The sequence below is a fragment of the Psammomys obesus genome, unplaced genomic scaffold (genome assembly GCF_907164565.1).
Source record: "Psammomys obesus unplaced genomic scaffold, mPsaObe1.curated_primary_1811, whole genome shotgun sequence".
NCBI lineage: Eukaryota > Metazoa > Chordata > Mammalia > Rodentia > Muridae > Psammomys > Psammomys obesus.
This window is the reverse complement of record NW_026586173.1, coordinates 10,853,860-10,878,732: the sequence shown is the minus strand read 5'-3', so window position 1 is coordinate 10,878,732 and position 24,873 is coordinate 10,853,860. Positions and strand designations below refer to the sequence as shown.

General features: G+C 37.9%; 1 protein-coding gene across 1 annotated transcript in view; it reads right to left on the bottom strand.

The window, feature by feature from the left end:
* The window catches only part of Dpy19l2 (dpy-19 like 2), a 130,319-nt gene that overhangs the window by 6,716 nt on the left and 98,730 nt on the right, over positions 1-24,873 (bottom strand). Inside the window, exons 17-21 of the mRNA XM_055601418.1 lie at positions 10,737-10,761; positions 9,228-9,347; positions 8,114-8,288; positions 4,611-4,710; positions 2,346-2,471 (exon numbers count right to left, since the gene is read on the bottom strand). Coding sequence (XP_055457393.1) covers positions 2,346-2,471; positions 4,611-4,710; positions 8,114-8,288; positions 9,228-9,347; positions 10,737-10,761 — 546 coding nt within the window. The remainder of the gene's footprint in view (positions 1-2,345; positions 2,472-4,610; positions 4,711-8,113; positions 8,289-9,227; positions 9,348-10,736; positions 10,762-24,873) is intronic.

Here is a 24,873-nt window from a genome sequence, read left to right as displayed (position 1 = left end):
GTGTCATCTGTTTAGATCTCTTTTTTAAAATTTTTTATTAATTACACTTTATTCATTTTGTATCCCCCCATAAGCTCCTCCCTCCTCCCCTCCAGATCCCAACCTCCCTCCCCTTTCTGCATGCATGCCCCTCCCAAAGTCCACTGATAGGGGAGGTTCTCCTCTCCTTTCTGATCTTAGTCTATCAGTTCTCGTCAAAAGTGGCTGCATTGTCCTCTTCTGTGGCCTGGTAGGGCTGCTCCCCCCTCAGGGGGAGGTGATCAAAGAGCAGGCCAATCAGATTATGTCAGAGGCAGTCCCTCTTCCCATTACTAGGTAACCCACTTGGACACTGAACTGCCATGGGCTACATCTGTGCAGGGGTTCTAGGTTATCTCCATAAATAGTCCTTGGTTGGAGTATGAGTCTCTGGGAAGTTCCCTGTGTTCAAATTTTCTTGTTCTGTTGCTCTCCTTGTGGAGTTCCTGTCCTCTCCAGCTCTTACTATTTCCCACTTCTTACTTAAAGTTCCATTCACTCTGCCTGGCAGTTGGCCATCAGGCTCAGCATCTGCTTTGATAGTCTGCAGGGCAGAGGCTTTCAGAGGCAGGTTCCTAGTTTGTTTCCTGTTTTCTTCTTCTGGCTTTCAGAGGCCCTCTGTAGCAGGTTTCTAGGTTGTTTCCTATTTTCTTTTTCTTCTGATGTCTATCCTCTTTGCCTTTCAGGTGGGGATTGAACATTTTAGTTAGGGTCCTCTCTCTTGCTTGGTTTCTTTAGATGCATAAATTTTAGTGGGTTTGTCCTACGTTGTATGTCTATATGAGTGAGTATATACCATGTGTGTCTTTTTGCTTCTGGGACAACTCACTCAGGATGATCCTTTCCAGGTCCCACCATTTACCTGCAAATTTCATGATTTCCTTATTTTTCATTGCTGAGTAATATTCCATTGTATAGATGTACCACAGTTTCTGCATCAATTCTTCAGTTGAGGGGCATGTGGGTTGTTTCCAGCTTCTGGCTATTACAAATAAAGCTGCTACAAACATGGTTCAGCAAATGTCCTTTTTGTGTACTTGCGCCTCTTTTGGGTATATGCCTAGGAGTGGTATGGCTGGATCTTGAGGAAGCGCTATTCCTAGTTGTCTGAGAAAGCGCCAGATTGATTTCCAGAGTGGTTGTACCAGTTTACTTCCTACCAGCAGTGGAGAAGGGTTCCCCTTTCTCCACAACCTCTCCAGCATGTGTTGTCACTTGAGTTTTGATCAAAGACCTCAACATAAAACCAGACACATTACATCGGCTAGAAAAAAACGTGGGGAGTACCCTAGAACTCATTGGTACAGGAGAAAACTTCCTGAACAGAACACCAACAGCACAGGCTCTAAGAGCAACAATCAATAAATGGGACCTCATGAAACTGAAAAGCTTCTGTAAAGCAAAGGACACCGTCATCAAAACAAAACGACTGCCTACAGATTGGGAAAGAATCATCACCAACCCTTTATCTGACAGAGGACTCATATCCAGTATTTATAAAGAACTAAACAAGCTAAAAAGCAGCAAATCAAGTAATCCAATTAAAAAAAAATGGGGAACAGAGCTAAACAGAGAACTCTCTGTAGAGGAATATCGAATGGCAGAGAAGCACTTAAAGAAATGCACAACCTCATTAGCCATCAGGGAAATGCAAATCAAAACAACCCTGAGATTTCACCTCACACCCATGTTTAGATCTCTTGAAGTTGTTGTTATAGACACTTTACTTGCCTAGATCTGTTGATATTTCTACCCAGAAATCTAAACAATATCCCAAAGAAATCCACTGAACACATTATTTTTTTGATTTTGGAAATGCAAATCTCAAAAAAATGTTTTTACTTATTATGCCATCTCTAGTTAAAAGAAAAATCTAAGCCTTATATATCCAATATAGCTGAGTTACAGTAGCAGATATACTTCACTTATGCTTCAGGCATAAAAATAATTTGAAAAACTATGGAATTTATTTGTAGTAGAGATTTTAACCTGTCTTAACCTTACATGATGGATGCCTGTACCCAAACAACATCTTGCTTCCTTAATCTTTACTTAGTTTTTGTTTTTACATACCAGTGAAAAGTAAATTTAAAAGGTAATATAAAAATTAAGATATTAAAATCTAATTTTAATAGCTAGTATGAGAAAATAGTATAATTTAACTTCTCTAGTTGAACTTATTTCCCATATGCAATGGTAACATTTTAATGGATAGATCTAAAATACAAAGCCTTAGAGAATCAGGACGTCTTCAGAGCAGCATATAATAAAGAAGCATTTGTTGATTCACGTTACATTGTATTAAACATAATACTATTGATACTCACTTCGTTCTCACAACACACCATGCCTCTTCTAGAACATAATAATTCACATGTAATTCCAATAATTTATCTCTCACTTCTGCTGCAGATTTTCGGCTATATGCAGAATAAACTATTTTTGTTCGAGCCCTTTAAATTTAAACAATAATTACAGATTTTAAAATAAATAACAATAATTTTAAGAAAATTTGCTAGCAAATTGATATCCTGACTCTCAATGGGTATAAAATGGATATGACCACAAATATAAATAGATGGTTTTCATACATCTCTTTATATTTTCAATGTGCTGAATCTTAAAGCAGTTTGAAACTTGTTTTATCTGAGTTTATTTAGAGCTGTACTTGGTGTCAGGATGCTAATTCAGGCTGTAAACTTTACTTCATATAATCCACAAGAGAATATGTTAATAGAATATAGTCCCCTAGAAGCTGAGGCTTGCGACAATACGGATATCAGTAGATTATTTCCCCTCTAGAAACTAAGAATCACATAAATTGAGGTGGATTACTGCCAAGGGAGTATTTCACAGAGGGCATCTAGAATACTACTATGGATAGGTAAAACACTATATAAAAATGTGAAATGCCAGGATGGTCATTCAAATGTGGCACAATAGAAGTTTGGGCCATAAGTTGGAGCTCTTATAAAATCCTGAGCAAACTAAATGTTGTTTAGGATGCTTAGGCACCAAAACCAGACAGAAAATTTTGAATAAATTAAAATTATCTTCTAACTGCATGCTAAAAGTAAAGAGAAAAAGATTTCCTTTACAAATTACAAAAGATTTCTTTTACAAAAGATCAAAATAATTTTTCATACCTGCTGTACTGGGGTGAAGACCTGAATTCAGGTCCCCTACACCCAAAGCCAGTAATATCAGCTCCCATCTGTGTCCCAAGAACAGGCAGAATGGGAGACAGGCAGATCCCAGAAACTCACTGGTCAGCCTAGCTGAACTCTATCTACATTAAATGACTTTTCTTCACCATTGAGCTCTGGCTCCCAGACATGCACACACAGACACAGGTAAACCAAAGTTTTAGTCATCAGAGGAACACAGAATTTTCACAATCAGGTAGAAAGTCCCCTAATTTTTAAAAACATTGATTTTTGACAGAGAAGCCCAATTTATTTATTATTTTTAACCTTTTTGTGGGGAAATAAACCAGCCATTTGATCAATCAGAAGGATCTGAACTATTTCTTAAATCAGGCAGAGAAACTAATGAAGTTGAGTGAGGCTGGCAAAGTATGACTGAGAATCAAACCTATTTGACCTTTTTTGACTTCTACTTTAGAGTCTTATGTCCCCCTCCCACTCTACACCCTGTGTGTATATCTGTCTGTGTCTGTCTGTCTGTCTGTCTCTCTCACACACAAAAATAATATCCTATACACGTGAACAATTTTTTGTATGTATGTGAGTGTGGCTCATGTATGTACTTGTGTGGGTGTGAGCATGTGTATGTGCATGTCTGTCAACCAGAGGGCAATGGTGGATGTCTTTCTTGCTTACTCTCCACCTTACTTTTTAAGACAAGGTCTTTCTTTGACGATAGAGTTCAGCTGGGCTGGCCAGTGAGTGTCTGGAAGCTGTCTGTCTCCAGTCATGCCTGCTCTAGGGTCACAGATGTGAGCCATTGTTGTTGGTTTTGCATGCACAGGACCTAAATTCAGATCTTCATCCCAGTGTGGCAGGCTCCACTGATTAAAGCATCTCTCCAGCTCTACAATACTACTTTGCTCATGCTTGATTCAGATTTGAGTTTCTATTGAATCTATTTCAGAAGAAATTGGAACCTTTAGTCATTGTTATCATTTTTGTTTGTTTGAGACAAGGTTTTACTCTGTAGTTTAGGTTGGCCTAGAACTCACTGTGTAGTTGGAACTAAAGGTTCCAACTAAAGGTTGGAAAATTGGAACCTTTAGTCATTGTTATCATTTTTGTTTGTTTGAGACAAGGTTTTACTCTGTGGTTTAGGTTGGCCTAGAACTCACTGTGCAAGGCCAGGCTTGAACTCACAGCAGTCCTCATGTTTTGGTTTCCTAAGTGCTGAAATTATAGTTGTGCCTTCCATACACAGCTTCATTATACAGCTTTGCAACTTCCAGAAATGCATATAAAGATGCTTATGTGAATATATATTCATGTTTATGTGCATATGAACAAGCATATGTGTGTGTGTAAACAAACACATTTTTCTTTTTCTAAGAGACAGTGGCAAGCAGCAGAAATTCTACCCAGTGATGGCAGGACACTGCTCACCTCAAGTCTGCATCCTCATAGTGTGGGTGGTTCACAATTGGATGCAGTGTAGACAGCTTGATGCTTGCCATTGTAGGCATGGCACCTGCAAAGACAGCATCTGGGAAACAAGATAAGATTTTTTTAATTTTAATTTTATTTTTAATAATTACAGTTTATTCACTTTGTATCCCAGCTGTAGCTCCCTCCCCTACCCCCTCCCAATTCCCCCTCCCTCCCTCTTCTTCTCCTATGCCCTTCTCCCAATCCAATAATAGGGGTGGTCCTCCTCCCCTTCCATCTGACCCTAGCCTATCAGGTCTCATCAGGACTGGCTGCATTGTCTTCCTCTGTGGCCTGGTAAGGATGCTCCACCCCCCTCATGGGGAGGTGATCAAAGAGCCAGCCCCTGAGTTTATGCCAGAGACAGACCCCTTCCCCTAACTAGGGTACCCACTTGGACACCAAACTGCCATGGGCTACATCTGTACATGGGTTCTAGGTTATCTCCATGAATGGTCCTTGGTTGAAATATCAGTCTCACAAAAGACCCCTTGCCCATATTTTTTGGTTCTGTTTCTCTCCTTGTGAAGCTCCTGTCTCCTCCAGGTCTTTATATTTCCTCCTTCTTTCATAAGATTCCCTGCACTCTGCCCAAAGTTTGGCTATGAGTCTCAGCATATATTTTGACAGAAAATCATGAATTTTGCAGGCAAATGGTGGGATCTAGAATAGCTCATCTTGAGTGTGGTATCCCAGAAGCAAAAAGACACACATGGTATATATTCACTTATAAGTGGATATTAGACATGTAATATAGGATAATGATACTAAAATCTGTACACCTAAGAAAGCTAATCACGAAGGAGAACGCTGCGTAAGAACCTCAATCTTCATTCAGAAAGGCAAACGGGATGGACATTGGAAGAGGGAGAAAACAGGGAACAGGACAGGAGCCTATCAGAGAGGGCCTTTGAAAGACTCTACCCACAATTTCTGTATCCATTCCTCCATTGATGGACATCTGACACAATGGAATACTACTCAGCAATCAAAAAGGAGGAAATCATGAAATTTGCAGGCAAGTGGTGGGATCTAGAAAAGATCATTCTGAGTGAAGTATCCCAGAAGGAGAAAGACAAACTTGGTATATACTCGCTTATATAGCCCTACAAGACATGATAAACATAATGAAATCTACACACCTAAAGAAGATAATCAAGAAAGTGGACACAGGCGAAGGTGATTAATCCTCATTTAGAAAGACAAATGGGATGTGCATTGAACTTATGACAGGAGTCTACCACAAAAGGCATCTGAAAGACTCTACCTAGCAGTGTTTCAAAGCAGACACTAAGACTCATAACCAAACCCTCGGCAGAGTGCAAGGAATCATATGAAAGAAGGGAAGTTAGTATAATATGGAAAGGATAGGAGCTCGACAAGGACCAAATATATCTGGGCACAGGGTCTTTTCTGAGACTGACACTCAACCAAGGACCATCTATGGATATAACCTAGAACTTCTGCTCGGATGTGGCCTGTGGTAGCTCAGTAACCAAGTAGTTTTCCAAAGTAAGGGGAACACGGACTATTTCTAACAGGATCTCAAGGGCAGGCTGTTTGACACACCCCCTCCAGGGGAGGAGCAGTCTGTTAGGCCACAGAGGAGGACTTTGCAGCCAGCCCTGAAGATACCTGATAAAACAGGGCCAGATGAAAGGGGAAGAGGTCCTCCCCTATCAGGGGACTTGGAAAGGGGCAGGAAGGAGACCAGGGAGGGAGTGTGGGGTTGGGGAGGGAATGAGGGAGCGGGATACAGCTGGGACACAGAGTTAACAAAATGTAACTAAAAAGAAAAATAAAATTAAAAAAAAAAAAGAAAGACTCTACCCAGCAGGGTATCAAAACATTTATTAATAAAACATTTCAAAGAAAAGAAAAAGTTCAGTGTGCCCTCACATAATGGCTCCTAGTATAAATATTTTATTCTTTGTCTTCTGTTATATTTAAGCTTTTCTTCACTGGTGCTAGAAGCTATGCATAATACTCCAAATATTTTTTTTTGATTTAGGTATTTATTTGGAGTGTCTATGTGTTTGTGTTTGTGTGCTGTGCATGTATGAACACACCCATGTACTTTGTGGAGCACATGTAAAGTTAGAAAAACAACCGCTGCAAATTTATTTTATGCTATCATATGAAGCCTAGGACTTTAAATCAAGTCCTCAGGTTTGGCAGCAAGTGACTTTACCTACTGAGCTATCTCACTCACTTCATGCACGTTTTTTAATATCCAGTGACATGGTTTGTAGGACAACTCATTGAATTTTGTGGTCTTCTTACTGTGTAGATAAATATGTTCAGAAATACAGCAAAGTTAAGTAACCTGACAAGGCTATACAGTTGAAATATTTCCAAATTCACCCTAACTACTTCGCCAAAGCTTCCTGGTACCCTCTAAAGACTAGTACTACAGGCAGGAAACTAGAAACTAGACTGTCTTACTATGAACCATGTAAAAGGCTGATGTCATAGTATATTTTTCAAATGATTTTTATGATTTATAATCATGTGGATTTGTTAGAAGAAAATGTTGTCCTTCAGTATTTCAACTTTGTGGACTAAGACACAGCTCAGTGGCTAAGAGCACCTACTTCTCTCCAGAGGAGTCTGGATTAGTTCCTAGTACTCACGTGGATGCTCGGAACATCTCTAGTTCCAGGGTATTAGATATCTAGTCTGACCTAGGCAGGCTCCTGAATGCATGTGATGCACATATACACAAAGAAAATAAAGGGTTTTGGAATCTTAGTGATTAAGTTGGTTAGTTGTCGTTTACATCTTTATTGTTTCTCAAAGTCAAAGACCAAAAGCTTAACTGTTGACATTTTAATATAATGTTTGTATAATTGTTAAGATCATTTTTATTCATAAAAATTGGCCACAAACATATGCCGTTTTATTTAGTTCTACTGAAATGACTATTTTTTTTTCAAAATTTAATTAAGCATTCTAAATACGACTTCACAAAAACATGTCAATAAATACTAAGGACATAGAACAGTGCAGAGTGTCAATTTCATGTTTTAGAGATGGAGTGGCATCCTGGAACTTCCAGCATCCTAAGAGAGTAGCATGGCTAGATCTGATAAAAGATCACAACTCAATATTGAAGTATAATTTCTACTGAATGTGTATTACTCTAAGACCATTGTAAAGTAAAACAATTGAAAGGAAAATTACTGTAAGTCAGGATTGTGTACACACTCAAACACTTGCTTCTCACACACATACATACAGAAAGACATTCACACACAAATGCATATATATATATACACACACACACACATATTTGTGTGTGTATATACACACATAAATGCATATATGTGTGTATATATTTATACACACACACACATATATATATACACACACACACACACATAAACATGCAGATGGAATGCTTAGTTCTGTATGACAAACACATAAATGTACTTTATTGTTATATATGTATGACAGCTCACCTGGCCTGGTGTTGTATCTGATCCAGTGTATGAGCTCTTCCTGAGGCAAGTTAGTAAACTCTCCCATAATGCTCCACTGGTTATGGAGGTTTGCCCAACCTTGTATTGACATCATTGTCAGAATACCGAAGACAACATTCTCAAAATGAACTCTGCAAAAAAGCCAGCCAAAGAGCTGAAATACAAAAACCATTTATTTATATTTCTTATATGAAGAGTACTATCGGATCAAAAGTACATTCTCACCTTCCCACTGAATCGAAACCCTTGATCTCAGTACACAAACACGGAATGCTCATCTGCTGCTTGCAAACAGCCCAATGCTGGAGTTACTAGACCTGGTTATAAATAAATTTTCTGTGTTTTTGAAAGAATTGGGTGTCTTTCCAGGACTGACCTGCAGCCAGACAATAGGATTAGTGAACTACAACTTCAAATATGCTAAGTATCTAACTATGCTAAATATGCTAAGATGTTAAATATCTTTTAACATTTGGCTGGGACTTGAGGACTTGAATAACCAGAGGAAACCCAACTAGCACTGACACGTATGTTCCTCTCAGGAAAATTGCTGCTAAATTGTCAAAACTGAACAAGGCGATTCTGGATGTACTGAATGTCTGTCTAGTTTATGAAGCTAGCTAGCTAGCTAGTTATATATCTATTAACTATAGTAAGGAATGCCAGAATGGACTGTTTTTTGTTGTTGTTGTTGTTGTTTTTGTTTGTTTGTTTAGGTATTCTCTTATCCAAGAGGAAACACTCTGGATCTCCTCAGCACTGGAAATGTGATGCTAAGGAGGTGAGGGGAGGGGCAACACATGGTCCTGAGACACCTGCAGGGACTTAAATGCTAAAGAGCTGTTTTTTTAGACAAGATGATAACAGCGGGGGAGGAATGCCCAAGCACTCACTGCAGAAACATCACCCAGAGTCTATCGGCATTTTTCCTAGCAATTTTCCTGCTAACGGTGAATCATCAGCTAACATTTAACATCTTCGAACAGAGTTCCCTTAAAGCACACCAGGCTTTCGTACTTTGGGTTCCACAGCAAGGCCGCAGCAGCTCTGAGGCAGTCACTTTACTTGTCACAGTAATACTCAGGTGGCTTACCCGTCGAGAGCAGATCAAGGAAGCCATAACACACATGTGGGGTGTCAAAAACAGCTTCAACCGCATGATTAAAATGGCAAGAGCTGTGAATGCCAGCAACTGCAAGGTGTGAAAAATCAACTGCAAAACACAAAACAGTGACCTTTGCACTTTATACATTTTTAAATTAATAGATAAAAAAAATAAAATGTCTTAAATCTTCTTAGACAGGAAGACAGAGCTCTCAAGGCAAACATTAAACCTGTTAATGCATGCATCTGTCCATTCAACTAAGATTTAATAATATAATCCTCTCTCCCTGGAATTAGACTGAGCAATTCAGCTAGAAGCCCAAGTAATTTTGTTCCCCTCAGGCTCACACCTGAGCACATCTGGTTAGAAAGTCACTGAACAGATAAGCTGCAATAGGTTAGACAGTAATGAGGACAATGGGCTAGAAGATGGAGGTGGAGAAAGAGTCGGGCAGCACAGAGGTTGTGAAAGGCCCCAGTGGAGACACTGTCATAAGGAAGGTCAACACAGTCAGCCTCACTAAAAACATGACATCTGGGAAAGGATTTGAACACAAAAGGGAGGAAGGAAGGAAAACAAAATGCAAAAAGCTTCATATATGAACGTGTGTTTCGGTTAAGAGAAGTCATCTCAGCAATAAGCCATACTGCTTTCCAAGTGTAATTGTCTAAGCATTTGTAGTAATCCATACTCTGCCCTAGCTTAACAAAGCTGAGTCCTACAGGGAAAAGATTTCAAATAAAATCTTCCTAATTGAGATATTATGAAACAAACTTTAACTGGTACACCCAAAAGTAAATGACAGCTAAGTATTTATATATCTGAATTCACCGATATTAAACTAAATTCCAGATATGTAGTATTTTCATTTATCAAAAGGCAATTAGTCAGCCTGCATTTTAGAATAAAATGAGAAAAAAAAAACTTCAATATTAAAATGATCAATTTCTGTAATTCTGAACCACCAAGATCCCAGAGAACAGCCAATTACTTTGACTTACACTTTACTGAGGGAATAGTCAAAACACACTGGAGGATATTTTAACCCCTTGAATATAAAATTTGATGACCAATATAAAAGAACAAATAAAAGACATGTGGCCATCAAAACATATTATTTAAAGATTCTCTAATGGAATGAAGGGGGTTTTAGGATACATACTTGTGTATGCATGAAATAATAGTCTGTATACTAACTAAATAAATAAAATAAAAACCCATGTATCTCTACTATATGGTATAGGAGGTGTGAGAAGGATGCTATAGAAACACAACAAAAAGTAAGTAGGTTACTTCTGGTATTTTTTTTTTTTCTGAATTTTCTGAGTTGGCTTCCAAATTCTTATTAGCATTCAATTGTGAGCTTGGACTGAAAAAGAAGGATCAGCTTAAATGATTACCACTGCCCCAAAGTCAAGCTACAGGAAGGTTACACCTTCATGAATTATCCTTCAAGTAGATTTAACACATAAGTCTACCAAGAATGAGAGCTTTTACCTCACCGTTTTCAAGGAGCTGTTTTCTGGAAGAAAATAAAAATGATCTATTTACTGAATGTCCATCACAATATTGTTACATAAGAACAAATCATTTATGTTCTTCTTGGATTTTAAATTCTTGATTCTTCCTAAACTGTGAAGTACAAAATTTAAAACTCTATATACACCAGTAAGATTACAGAGTTTCAAAGGCATAATTCACCTTCATTCTACATATGGTATATGAAACAGCTGATTTTTTTATTAAGTTAAAATATTATTAATCCCTAGAGACTGTGCCTCTGGAATGACATACTTCTGCTTAAATATGTAAGCTATCTACTATAAATAAAGTGATTTCAATGACTATATTTGACATTTGACTTGTTTTTAGTTTTTTGCAGTTATAAACTACATGAATATTTTATACATAACTTGGTAAATATCTCTAAGGCATATAAATATTTTACTTCTTGACAAGCAATTCCAATTTACTGAATACCTACAGTAAATTATAGTGTTCTAAATACTACATAGTTAATATACTATGAATAGTATATAAATAATTTTTATGTTCAAGGATTTTATAGTAATCTGATACATGAATAAAAATACCTATATTATTTTTCTGCAGAAAAGACCGTGCTTTACAAATGGCTTTACAGAAAGGAGCATTCTAGGAGAGAGAAGTTAGATTGTGATTGGAAGAAATCCACAAGTGCGGATATTAAAAAGTGGCCATAGAAGGTCTGTCAGAAGGTAGTAGAGGTATTGAGTTTCTCTGATTCCCCTGTACAGGTTTTCCCACCTATGCAGCCAGGGAATGAAGCATCCCTGCATCCTGAGCTCTTCCAATCACAAAACAATCCTGCATGGAGTAAAGGACCTGACAGCTATGGAATTATTTTATATTCACCAGGGACCACCCAACTGGTGTGCATAAACCTGGTAGCCAATTTATTATATGAACAAACAAAATACAAGTAACATGAAAAGGAATTACAGAGAGACCTCCTTGGAAACACTAATTCGGTAAATGTAAGCCAGTGTTAAAGGCGGCTGTTAACATTTTTCCTCAGAAACCTTTGAGAGGGTAACCCTTCTACATAATTAAATGAGCTACAATGGAAAGAAGCTTTTCAAAATTCTGGAATAAAGATGTTTACCCAATGTAAAAATTATAAACTCAGGTTGAAAATTAGAATTTACACAGCTGATGTTTGGAAAGTTGGGAAATTCAGACACAGAATTGTCTAAGAACACAAGGGTTGGGGGAGAGATAAGGTGATTAAAACAGCACTAGGCCTTCCAGAAAGGCCAGCTCGTACAAAAGAATACAAAATGAATAAGACAGCATCAGTTTCCTGAGTTGGAGAAGTATGAGGATTTTCATCCTAAAAGAGCCAGTGAGCTACCAACAGTCACTGCACATTTACATACAAACAAAGCTTACATAGTAAATTTATTGAAAGAAAAGCTATATAGTTTTTGTTATAATATTCAATAATAGAAAAGAAGCAGAATGTATGAATTATTAAATAAAACTGGGAGTAGTGGAAAATGCCTTTAATCACAGCATTTCTGAGAATAAAACAGGAAGATATCTGAGAGTTCCAGGCCAGCCAGGGCTACATAGTGAGACTATGTCAAAAAACAAAACAAAACAAAAACAAAAACAACAACCAAAAACAGAAACAAAACAAAATGATTACTAAAACTCATCAATAAACAATTTATCAACCATGTGAAAAGACAAACTACATTTTTCACATAAAAAAAAAAACACCCAGTCTGGGCCTGATGATGCTTCCTTTAATCCCAGTTATTGGAAGGCAGAAGGGAGTAGATCTCTTACGAGACTGAACCTTGCCTGGTCTACATAGTGAGTTCCAGGTCAGCCAGAACTACACAGTGAGACCCTATTTCAAAAACCATAAAGAAAAAAGAAAACATTAAGAAATTATGCCATTTCTAAGTTCTTTCTTATTGTTTCTTGTATTTAACTCTTCCTCTTGGAATCACAGAATACATGTCATGTCCATTGTAACATGTATTCTATGACTCCAGGAGGAAGAATTAAATACAAGAAACAATAAAGAGCAAATAAACCAGAAAATATGAAATATAAAATGTCTAGTGACTTAATTAAAATGGTTTGAGACTTCTTCAATCAGAATAGCTTCTGGAACTTCCAAAAAATGAAGTTTTCATAGCCAGGTGTGGTGGTGTATGCCTTTAATCCCAGTACTCAGGGAGGTAGAAGCAGGCGGATGGCTATGAGTTCCAGGTCAGCCTGGTCTACAAAGCAAGTCCAGGACAGCTAAGCTACACAAAGAAACCCTGTCTTGGCAGAAAAAAAAAAAAAAAAAAACCTTCAGATCCTCTTAGCATCACATGGGAGATGAGCTTGTGTGAGTAAGATGTCCTGTAATACTTGTGGTGTGAATCAAGCAGATTCCCACAGCCAAAGCACTGGCATTGTTCTCAGTTGCAGTGTACTCTAGCTCTGTGGCTGCCAGGTTTGGGTATGGAGATTATCTACACAGCATCAGTGAATAATGGTGCCTTCTGTGGGATGGTGTTAAGTGCTAGGGAACCTGTGGGAGGTGGAAGGTGGTGGGAGTGCTTTGGTTTGGATATGAAATATCTCCTATGGGCTCATGGTGTTGGATCACTTAGTCTTCAATGGGAGGAACAGTTATAGGAGGGGTGTGGATTCACTGGGAGAAGTGGGGGTGGGCTGGGAGAGTTCCTAACCCCTCACTTCTTCCCGTCTATCCTATCCTCCTTGACTGTAGTGCAATATGATCACCTGTCTCCCTTATCTGCTGCCTGAACTCAATGTAAGCTGAAATAAAACATACTCCTTTAATTTGATTTTAGCCATGTTTGTTTTGTCACAGCAATGAGAAAAGTAGAATGGAGAATTGCTACAAAAACAAAATAAAAAAGAACAAAACAGAACAACAACAACAACAAAATGGCACTCCTGATGTGACAAGCCTAATCATGTGATTCTTAGGCCTTTGCAACTAGACAGGAGAAATGTGGAGAACATAGGAATTTCACACTAGGAAAGCCAATGAATGCTACAGACAGAACTTAATCAGCTGACACTGATGGAAATTTGGGAAAAGAGGAAAACTGAAAGAAATGCCAACATCAGCCTGGATCATTAAGTTCCAGAAAGGAACAAAGACTGCTGAGAACAAGAACGGAGGCTGCTCATATTCTGGCCTAGAATCTGAGTGTTTTTGTCCACATCCTGAGACTTTGAGGGATTTATTTCCAAGACAAACATGGTAGGAATAAGGAACCAATTATTTTAAGTTGTCCTGTAACCTCCACAAGCATATCATGGTACACACAAACCCACACACGCACACACACACAGCTGCCCATGCAACACAATATACAATAAATAACTAATATATAGTAAATATAATAAAAATTTAAAAATTCATTTGATAGGGGACTATTCTGAGAGTGTATCTAAATGTGGAATGATTAAGAACAACCACCTCAGGAAGTTTTTTTCTCAGGTTCAACTCAGAGACCCCACCAGAACTATGGTACCGGGCGAAGGCTAGACTCTGAGCTGCAATAGGACTTTTTAGGTTCATTCACCTGGTATTGGTTTTACAGGAATGGAAGATTCAATTTAAAGACATATGAAGGCTATACCAAGGTTCCTGAAATCTGCTGAAGCCGGGAAATGGGTGGAAGGATTAAAGACTCCTCAAGAATGTCTTGGGAGATCAATGCGTTAGAACACAAAGGTAAGCCTAAATTGCAATGGACACCATGGAATGTCAGAGATGCTAGCATCAAAAGAAATCTGCTGAGGAAATGCAGGCATGAATTGGAGTTGGGACAAGAGAGAGCATATGTGTGCTATCAAAAGTAGAGCTTTAGAGCTACTCATAATCTTTGGGACCCAAAGGGTTCCGTAATGAGCACCACCTGCCACACACAGAACTTCAGGGCTTGATATTTCTGTCCGGCTTTGGCTAAGTCTTTGTTATGATCCCACTCCTCAGCTTTTAATGGGGCTTTTTATTCTGTGACAGTTTCTATTGGACACATGTAACTTGTAAAGAAGTTGCCTAAGTCTCAGGTGACATTTTGCACTTGCACTTTATTGTTCGGACTACTAAAATCTACAAAGAGATGTGTAGTTGGATAAACTTTGAACTATGAAACTCCATGAGCTCTGGAAGGTAAGCAGGGGTAGGATGTTGTTGTTTGAATGTGAAATGTCCCCCATAAGCTCATGTGTTTAAATACCCATTCTATTGCCACTAGTGATATTTTGGAAGAGTGCAGAACCTTTAGACTTTGAAGCCTTACTAGAGGAAATAAATTAATAGTGGTGAGTTTAGGAGTTTTCCAGGGATGGTCCCACTTCCTGTGTGTAGTCTCCTGATTCCAGATGCAATGCTTGTTCTGCTGCCAACCTCTCTCTGCTTCTACACACACTAGTCCCTCAAACTGTAAGCCAAAAGAAAGCCTTTCTGCCTTACATTGCTTCTCTAAGATATTTTTTGTTTGTCTTGGGTTGTGTTTTGTTTTAACACAGCAGGAAGAAAAGTAATCAACAGAGAGAGGTATCAGGTCATTGTAGGCATACACTAGTTCTCATGGGACTCCTGCTGATCCTCAAGAGTTGCTTTTTTTGCCTGCAAATCTCATGATTTCCTTTTTTTTTAATAGCTGAGTATCAGGCAAATGGATGGAACTAGAAAATATCATCCTGGGTGAGGTAACCAGAAACAGAACGACACACATGTAATATACTCACTTATAAGCAGATATTAGCCATACACTATAGGATAACCATACTATAATCTACAAACCTAAAGAAAAGAAGCTAAACAACAAGGGGGACCTTAGGGAAGAAGCTTAAATTTCATTTAGAATGGCAAACAGGATAGATACTGGAAGTGGTGGAAGAGAGGGAACAGAATGGGAGCCTACTATAGAGGATCCTCTGAAAGGTTCCACCTAAAAGGGTATCAAAGTAGATGGTGAGACTTACAGCCAAACTTTGAGCAGAGCACAGGGAGTCTTATGGGGTGGGGGAATAGAAGGACATGAAAAGGACAGGAACCCCACAAAGAGACCAACAAAGCTAAAACATCTGTACAGGGGGTCCTGAACAGACTGATGCACTAAACAAGGACCATTCCTGGAGAGAACCTAGAACACCTGCTCAGATGTAGCCCATAGGCATCTCAGTCTCCAAATAGGCTCCTGAGTAAGGGGAGCAGGAGCTGCCTCTGTTATGAACTCAATTGCCTGCTCTTTGAACACTTGTCTCTGGTGATGCAGCCTTGCCAGGCCACAGGGGAAAAGGATCCAGGCAGTCCTGATGAGACTTGATTGTCGGGAGCCGACAAAGCCCCCAGACTCTGATCTGTCATATCCTGCCGGACAAACAACAGATGTCTGTGAATCATACCTTTCGGTTAACAGCCCTGCCGGACAAACAACAGATGTCAGAAACCACAGACGTTGTTTTTAGTGACCGTATAACCTTGTGAGCCTCCACTGTAACAATCACATGAATCAAGTGACTTCTTACAATAGTCTTAGTAATTTTCCACTATTATTTCCTCCTCCTCGAAACCCCCCCTCCCTGCCAGAACTGCCCTATAAAAATAAAACTACTGCACAATAAAGTTAGCACTTGAAAGGCATTCGTCTACTTGTGCTCGTTTCTCTCTCCCCTTCATCTTCTACAGGTACGACCCCCTTTGCCCCCACGAATAACTAGGTCCTGCGGGTCGGGGCACTTGATAAGCTAGAAGCAAATAACAGAGAAGAATTCCCCCTTTCAGTGGACTAGGGGAAGGGGGGAGGGGAAAAGAGGGAGGAAGGGTGGGACTGGCAGGAGTTGAGGGAGGGGGGCTACAATTGGAATATAAAATGAACTATAAAAAATAAATATTTTTAAAAAGAGTTGATTTTTATGAAAGCCTTAGATTGGCCCCTCCTATTTTCCTTCTCTCTATATCAATATTTAACAATTTACAAACAAACAATGTACAACACAATATTAGAAAAATAAAATAAATAATAAATACTAAAACAAAAAATAAAACATCTAATCGAAATTAAAACAAGAAAACTAAAAGTTAATTTCTAAAAGATAAAAATCAACCTTTAACTAGACTAAGAAAATAGAAGGTTAAATATATTTATAGTGAAAAAATGAAAACGAAAAGCAGAAAGACACACATGGTATATACTCACTTATAAGTGTAGATTAGAAATATAATATAGGATAATCATACTAAAATCTGTTCACCTAGAGAAGCTAAACAAGGAGGACGACCCTGGGTAAGATGCTCAATCCTCGCTCAGAAAGGCAAACGGGATGGACATCAGAAGAGGGAGAAATCAGGGAACAGGACAGAATCCTACCACAGAGGGACTCTGAAAGACTCTACCCTGCAGGGTATCAAAGCAGAGGCTGAGACTCTTAGCCAAACTTTGGGCAGAGTGTAGGGAATCTTATGAAAGAAGGGAGAGATAAGAAGATCTGGAGTGGACAGGAGTTCCACAAGGAGAGAGAAAAAAAATCTGGGCACAGGGGTCCTTTCTAAGACTGATACTCTAATCAAAGACTATTCATGGAGATAACCTAGAACCCCTGCACAGATGTAGCCCATGGCAGCTCAGTGCCCATGTAGGTTTCCTACTAATGGGAACAGGGACTGTCTCTGACATGAACTGATTGGCCTGCTCTTTGATCACCTCCCCCTGAGGGGAGAACAGCCTTACCAGGCCACAGAGGAAGACAATGTAGCCACTTCTGATGAGGCCTGATAGACTAGGATCAGAAGGAAGGGGAGGAGGACCTCCCCCATCCGTGGACTTGGGAAGGGACATGTGTGGAGAAGGGGGAGGGAGGGTGAGATTGGGAGGGGAAGAGGGAGAGGGCTACAGGGGGGATACAAAGTGAATAAACTGTAATTAATAAAACAATAAATAATTTTTAAAGAAAATTACATTTTAAAGAAAATTAAATTTAAAAGGAAAAAAACACAATGCATTTTTGAATAAAGAGGAATAAGCAATTCTATCTATGAAACTACAATGAACGAACATAACTAAATCAGTCATATGCAGACACTACATTTCCCAATTTCAGCACATATTACAAAACCACAGTGGTCATCCACCATCGCTCAACTCTGAAGAGGAGATGAAAAGCAAGTAGGAGCTGGAAAATGATGAGGAGTGCTGTGGAACACTGTTCTATATGTGACGTGGCTGTTACACACATGAACTCAAAGGAGGTCTAATTACCTGCACAAGTTTGAAAGGAAGCCATACAAAAATTTCAGTCTGTGGGAGGGGCATTCCTAGGCAAGGAACTACTCACAGTTGATGGCAGCTGGAGAAAAGAGAGTCACTTTTCTTTGGTGGTGATGGCCATGGGCAGATTGCATTTGGCCTGGTTATCTCATACCCAAGAGTAGGTCAATAGTATATTAATTACAAAATGGGTAAGGAATTTAAAAACTCACAGGCCAAGACAGCCTGCGGATGAAGTAGGCTATCTCCACTCCCATTCTGTCCTTCAATTCTAATTCCCAGTCTTTTCTCAAGCCTTGTAGTAGAATACCTCCTGTGGCCTCCTCTTGCTTTTTGTTCCCATTCTCAGAGGACTCCAAAGATCTCCTTCAGCCTTCTCTCCTGTCACCCCATCAACATCCAAGGCAATCTAAAAACTTCCTGGCAACAGGCTGGCCACACTAAACTGCAAATCAGGTAGCTGAACTTACTCTTGTTGTTGTTCTCCATTTCCAACCCCCCACTCTCATCTCCAGCCCTGTAGCAGACAGCCTGAAAGAGGCCTATCTTTCTGCTTTCCTCTATTCCCTGGGGACTCTGCAGATATTCTTGGCAGATCCATCAAATCCCCATTCTGGCCCATCCTCATTCTCTTGTGTCAGCTCCCAATACCTAGAAACTCATTCTAACTAGAACTCTCAGTTGGCCAAACTTGAAGGAACCCAGAAGCACATCCTGCTAAGTAGCTCACAGCCACCACTCTCTTCTAAAATTCAGAAAGGGCAACAGAAACAAAGGAATAGAACACTCACCCAACAAAGATAAGACCAGATGTCAACACCTAGAAATATAATCCCAGCAAGCCCAGATACCTAGCTACCTGTACAGAAACACGTTCAGTAACAGCCAGGACAATATATCCTAAACAGAACCCAAGAGTCCTACTATAGTAGGCCTCAGAAATGCAACATAGCTGAAGCACAAAACAAGGACTTCACAATAGCTACTATGACAATGATCAAGGACTTTTTTTTAAAAAAGATCTGAATAAATCCAATAACGACAGCACATACACATAATGATATAAAATGAAGAAAACAGTTCAATACATGAAATCAATAAAGAAACAAGCAGATATGAAATCACTAAACACCACCAAAACTGAAAATAAGAAATTTAGTAAGTAAAACAAAAAACTCAGATGTAAGCCACACCAAAAAATACAAGAGAAGAGAGAATATCAAGCATTGAAGACAAGAGAATAAATGTATGCCTTGATTAAAGAAATGTTAAATCTAAAACAACCCAGGCACAAAAACTTCCACAAATTCTGGAACACTATCAAAGACCAAATTTAAAAATAATAGGAATAGTAGAAGAAGAAGGAAGCCAAGTCAGAGTCACAGAATGTATTTCACTACAAAATTATAGAAGAAAATTCCCCTAATCCAAAGAAGGAGGCACCTATCAAGGTACAAAAAACATACAAAACAACAAAAAGACTAGATTGGAAAAGAAATTCCACAGAGTACATAATAATCAAAGCATTAAATGTACAGAACAAAGAAAGAATATTAAAAGCTTCAAGGGAAAAAGACCTATTCACATATAAAGGTAGACCTATTAGAATAACACATTACTTTTCACTATCCACTCTGAAAGCCAGAATTTCCTGGACAGATGTTTCACAAATTCTAAGAGACCACAGATGCTAGCCCAGACGACTGTACCAAGCAGAACTATCAATCACATTTAGAGAAAGAAAACATTTCATGACAATATAAAACTTAAGCAGCATCTGTCTTCAAATCCAGTTCTACAGAACGAGCTAGAAGGAAACTTCTACTTGAAGAGATAAACCACACCCAAAGAAACATAAGAAATAAATAATCTCATTACCACAAATCAAAAGTGTGTATGTGGGGGGGAGAATCTCACACGATAACAACAAAATATCAGGGACGAACAAACATGGCTCATTGATAACTCTTAATATCAATAGTCTCAAGAAAAAGACACAGACTAAAATACTGAATTTGAAAACAGTATCTGTCTTCTGTTTCATTCAAGAAACATACCTTAAAAGAAAGGATAGTCATCACTTCAGAGTAAAAGCATGGGAAAAGATATTCAAAGCAAATGAACCTCAGAAGCAAGCTGGTATAGCCATTTTAATGTCTGATAAAATAGATTTTAATCTGACAAGACAGGGAAGGATACTACATACTCACCAAATAAAATATCTACTAAGAGACTATTGCAACTCTAAATATCTATGCATCAAACACAAGGACACCCAGAATCATAAAAGAAGTACAGCTACATCATAAATCACATATAAAACCTCACACAGTGATAGTGATTTCAGTATCCTGTTCTGTTAATAGACATGTCATCCAGATGAATAGTAGACAGAAAATAATAAAGATAACTGATGTCATGAACAAAATGTACCTAGAAGATAGTTATAAAACAGTCTACCCAAACAGAAATATAATATTTTTTTTCTTCCCAGAACCTCACAGAACTTTCTTCAAAACTCACCACATACTTTAAATACCTTTCCATCCAAGTCCCACAGAATGAAGCTGGATATGAACAAAAACAGCAGAAAGCTTACAAATTCATGAAAACTTAACTCACTACTGAATGAAAATGGGTCAAGACAGATATTAAGAAATTAAAAACTTTTCAGAGTTGAATGAAAATAAAAATACATGATATCTAAACTTATGAGACACATTTAGGATGGTTTTAGGAGGCAAGTTCACTAAGTGCCTACAAAAAAATTGGAGAGAGCTCATATTAGCAACAAAACAGCATGTCTCTGTAGGCATAAGCTTATTGTGAAATTCAAATGCTGATTTCTGTACCCTCCATATCTGGTTATAATCCTTGTTCTGAGAATCTCCTGTCCCAGTGTTGTGTAAACACTGCCCCTAATTGTCCCCTGATATACCAATAACGCAGCTTTCAGTCAGTCACTGAGCAGGGGAGAGAACAGGGCTGGACTTCCTGCCAGCCAGGGGAGGAGAAAGTAGAGGAAGAATGAAGGATTGAGCCAGGGAAGAGGTCTAAGAGACATGGAGAGAAGGAGCTGCAGCAGGAAGCTACAAAGTGCAAGTATCCCTGGGATATATGCTGGAAGGAAACTATATTAACTTAGAGGGTTAAGAATAGAGTAATAACTGCTCAGTTCTTGTGTTGTGAAGCTTGTTTAAATAACATAATAGAAGCTTGATTATTTGTATGATATCTGGGTTAAGAGAGAAACTGGGAAACAACCACATTTTATAAAAAAAAATTGCTGTAACATACCTGAAAGCTCTAGAACAAAAAGAAGAAATAGCCAAAAAATAATGAAACTTGGGGCTCCAATATATAAAATAGAAACAATAACAAAAAAACAAAGAATCAATAAAAAAAAAAGACTAGTTGTTTCTTTGAGAAAAATCAATAAGATGAACAAACCAACCCTTAGCCAAATTAACTAAAAGATGATCCAAATTAACAAAATTAGATATGAAAAGGTGGTTTGTCTGTCAATAGACAGCTTGGAAATACAGAGAATCACAAGGATGTATTTTAAAAACCTATACTCCAAAAAGTTGTAAAAAATGTAAATAAAAATGGATAATATTCTTCATCTATACCAACTACCAAAGTTAAATCAAGATCAGATAAAAAAGTTAAACGGACCTATAACCCCTAGTTAAATAGAAGCAGTAATTAAAAACAGGGGGGACAGATCCAGATAACTTCAGCATAGAATTCTACCAGACTTTCAAATAAGAATTAATGCCAATACTAATCCATTTATTCCACAAAAATCAAAACAGAAGGAACATTGCCCACTTCATTTTATGAGGTCACATTTACCCTGATATCAAAACTGCATGAAAACCCAGCAAAAAAATAAAATTACAGACCAAATTCCCTTATTAACATGGATGCAATAAAATACTTGCAAAATGAATCTAAGAAAACATCAAAAATTCATCTGCCATGATCACAGTAGGCTTCATCTGAGAGATGCAAAGATGTCTCAATACATGTAAACTGATAAATGTCATCCACCATATAAACATACTGAAGGACATAAACCATATGATCCTCTCATTAATGTAGAAAAGGCCTTTGGCAAATATCTAACACCCCTTCATGATAAAAGTCCCAGAGAATAGGCATACAAGATACACAAATCAATATAATAAATGTTATTTACAGAAAGCCCACATTAGACTAAATGAGGACAAACTCAAACCATTTCCATTAAAATCAGGAATAAGACAAGGTTGTTAACTTTCTTCAGACTTATTCAAAATAATACTGAAGTTTTAGTCAGATCGATAAGACAACTGAAGGAAATCAAGGGGATACAAACATGAAAGGAAGAAGCCAAAGTATCTTTACTTGCAATTGATATTATTGCATATATAACGACCCTAAAAATTCCATCAGGAAAATCTTACAGCTAATAAGCGTTTTCAACAAGGTAGCAGGAGGCAAAAATAACACACAATACTCAGTAGCATTCCTATATACAAATGACAAACTGAGAAAGAGCTAAAGGAAACATCATTCACAATGCCCTAAATAATATATATATGTGTGTGTGTGTGTGTGTGTATATCTCAGCGTAACTCTAGACAAGGAAGTGTGAGGTTTGTATAGTAAAAAAACTTTAACACTTTGAAGAAAGAAACTGAAGATATCAGAAGGTGAAAAGATCTAGCTTATGGATCAGTAGAATCAATATAGTAAAAATGACCATCTTATAAAAAATAATCTACAGATTCACTGCAATCCCCACTGAAATTCCAAAACAATTCTTCAAAGAACATTAAAGAATAATTTAAACGTTTTATGAAAACACAAAAAGCCTAGGATAGCTAAAACAATCCTGAACAATAAAAGAACTTCTGGAGGTATTACCATTTTCTATTTCAAGTTGTACTACAAAGCTACAGCAATAATAATAATAATAAAATAGTATGGTATTAGCATGAAAACAGACACAACGATCAATGGAATTATATTAAATACTGAAAAATAAATCTACACACCTATGGGCACCTGATTTTTTTTAAGCAAAGAAACAAGAAATACACACTGAAAAAAAAGAAAGCATCTTCAACAAATAGTGTTGGTCAAATTAGATGGCTGCATATAGAAGATATATTTATATCTTCTATAAATATATGTTTATCACCTAGCACAAAACACAACTCCAAATGAATCAAAGACCTCAAAATAAAACCAGATACTCAACTTCATAGAAGAGAAAGTGGGGAAAAGATTTAAACAGATTGGCACAGGAGAAGACTTTCTGAACGAAACACCAATAGCACAGACACTAAAGATCTGAAACAGAAGTTTCTGCATGGCAAAGGGTACCATAATTTAGACAAAGCAGCAGGATATAAAATTGGAGGAGATTTTTGTCAATTATACATCTGATATAGGGCTAATTTCTGAAATACACAAAGAATAAAAAATACTGTACATTATGAAAACAAATAACCCAATTACAAATGAGATGCAGAAATACAGAAATCTCGAAAAGATAAAACAGAAAGACTGAGATTCCCCTTTGAATAATTTCATTATCCTTAATCACCAGGGAAACACAAATCAAATTTCTTTAAAATTTCATCTGACTATAGTCAGAATCTCCAAGATCAATAAACCAAATGACAGCTTATGCTGGAGGCGAGGATATAAAGTAAGAGGAACACACATCCGTTGCTGGTGGGACTGCAAACTTGTACAGCCACTATCAAGATCAGTGTCATGGTTCCTCAGGAAGATTGGAATTGATCTACCTCAAGATCCTACTCTACTATATCATTCCTAGGCATACTCTATAGAGACACATTGCTAGTTTTTTCATAATAGCCAGAAATTGGAAACAGCCTACATATACATTAATGAACGAATGGATAAGAATAATATGGTACATTTACACCATGGAATATTACTCAGCTGTTAAAAAATAAAACCATGAACTTTGAAGGTAAATGGATAAAACAGAAAAAAAAAAAAAAACTTATCCCAAGTGAGGGAACCCAGACCCAAAAAGGTAAATCTGGTGTGTGTGTGTGTGTGTGTGTGTGTGTGTGTGTGTGTGTGTGTGTGTGTGTATTAACTGTTAAGCCTTCAACAAGCAGGCTGCAATATACCTAACCACAGATGTTAGGTACAGAGCAACATATGGGGCAGGATGTCTCCCTAGGATAGGTAAATAGAAAAGATAGCAATGGATAAAAAGATAAAAAGATAAAAATGGATAAAAATGATAAAAAAGATAAAAAGATAAAAATGATAAAAAGATAGCAATGGTAGGGAGGACTAGGATGGAAGGATTGAGCAGAGAGAGGAAAAGGAGGGTAAGGAAGGGAGTACAGTAGAAATGTCTTGAAATATATACATATATGAAAGAAAGGTCCAGGGAATCACAAAATAAGGAAGATAAAGCCATCTAGATGTGTCTAAATAGCTTTCATCATCAAATAAAACCTTCAGTACCAGGAATGAGTTACATCTAATTGAGTTGTTGGCCAAAGGGGTCCAATAGAACGCCCACACAATTCAGGCTATTACCAATGCTAGTGGTTGTTCTCCACAAACTGACAGAAAGGCCCTATTTCTGAAGACAACACTTACACAGCCCACTGAACATGGAGAGGTCAAGCTGGTGCCTAGAATCTTTATCCCTCCTGACTGGAAGGTACCGTGCAGACTACCAAGAGGGAAAAGTAAATACTGACCCAGCTACAAACCTTTAATCTTCCATGGTGACCTGCCTGCAAGGTGTGCTGCTGCAAGAGTGGCACAAAGCTTTCAGGAGTGAC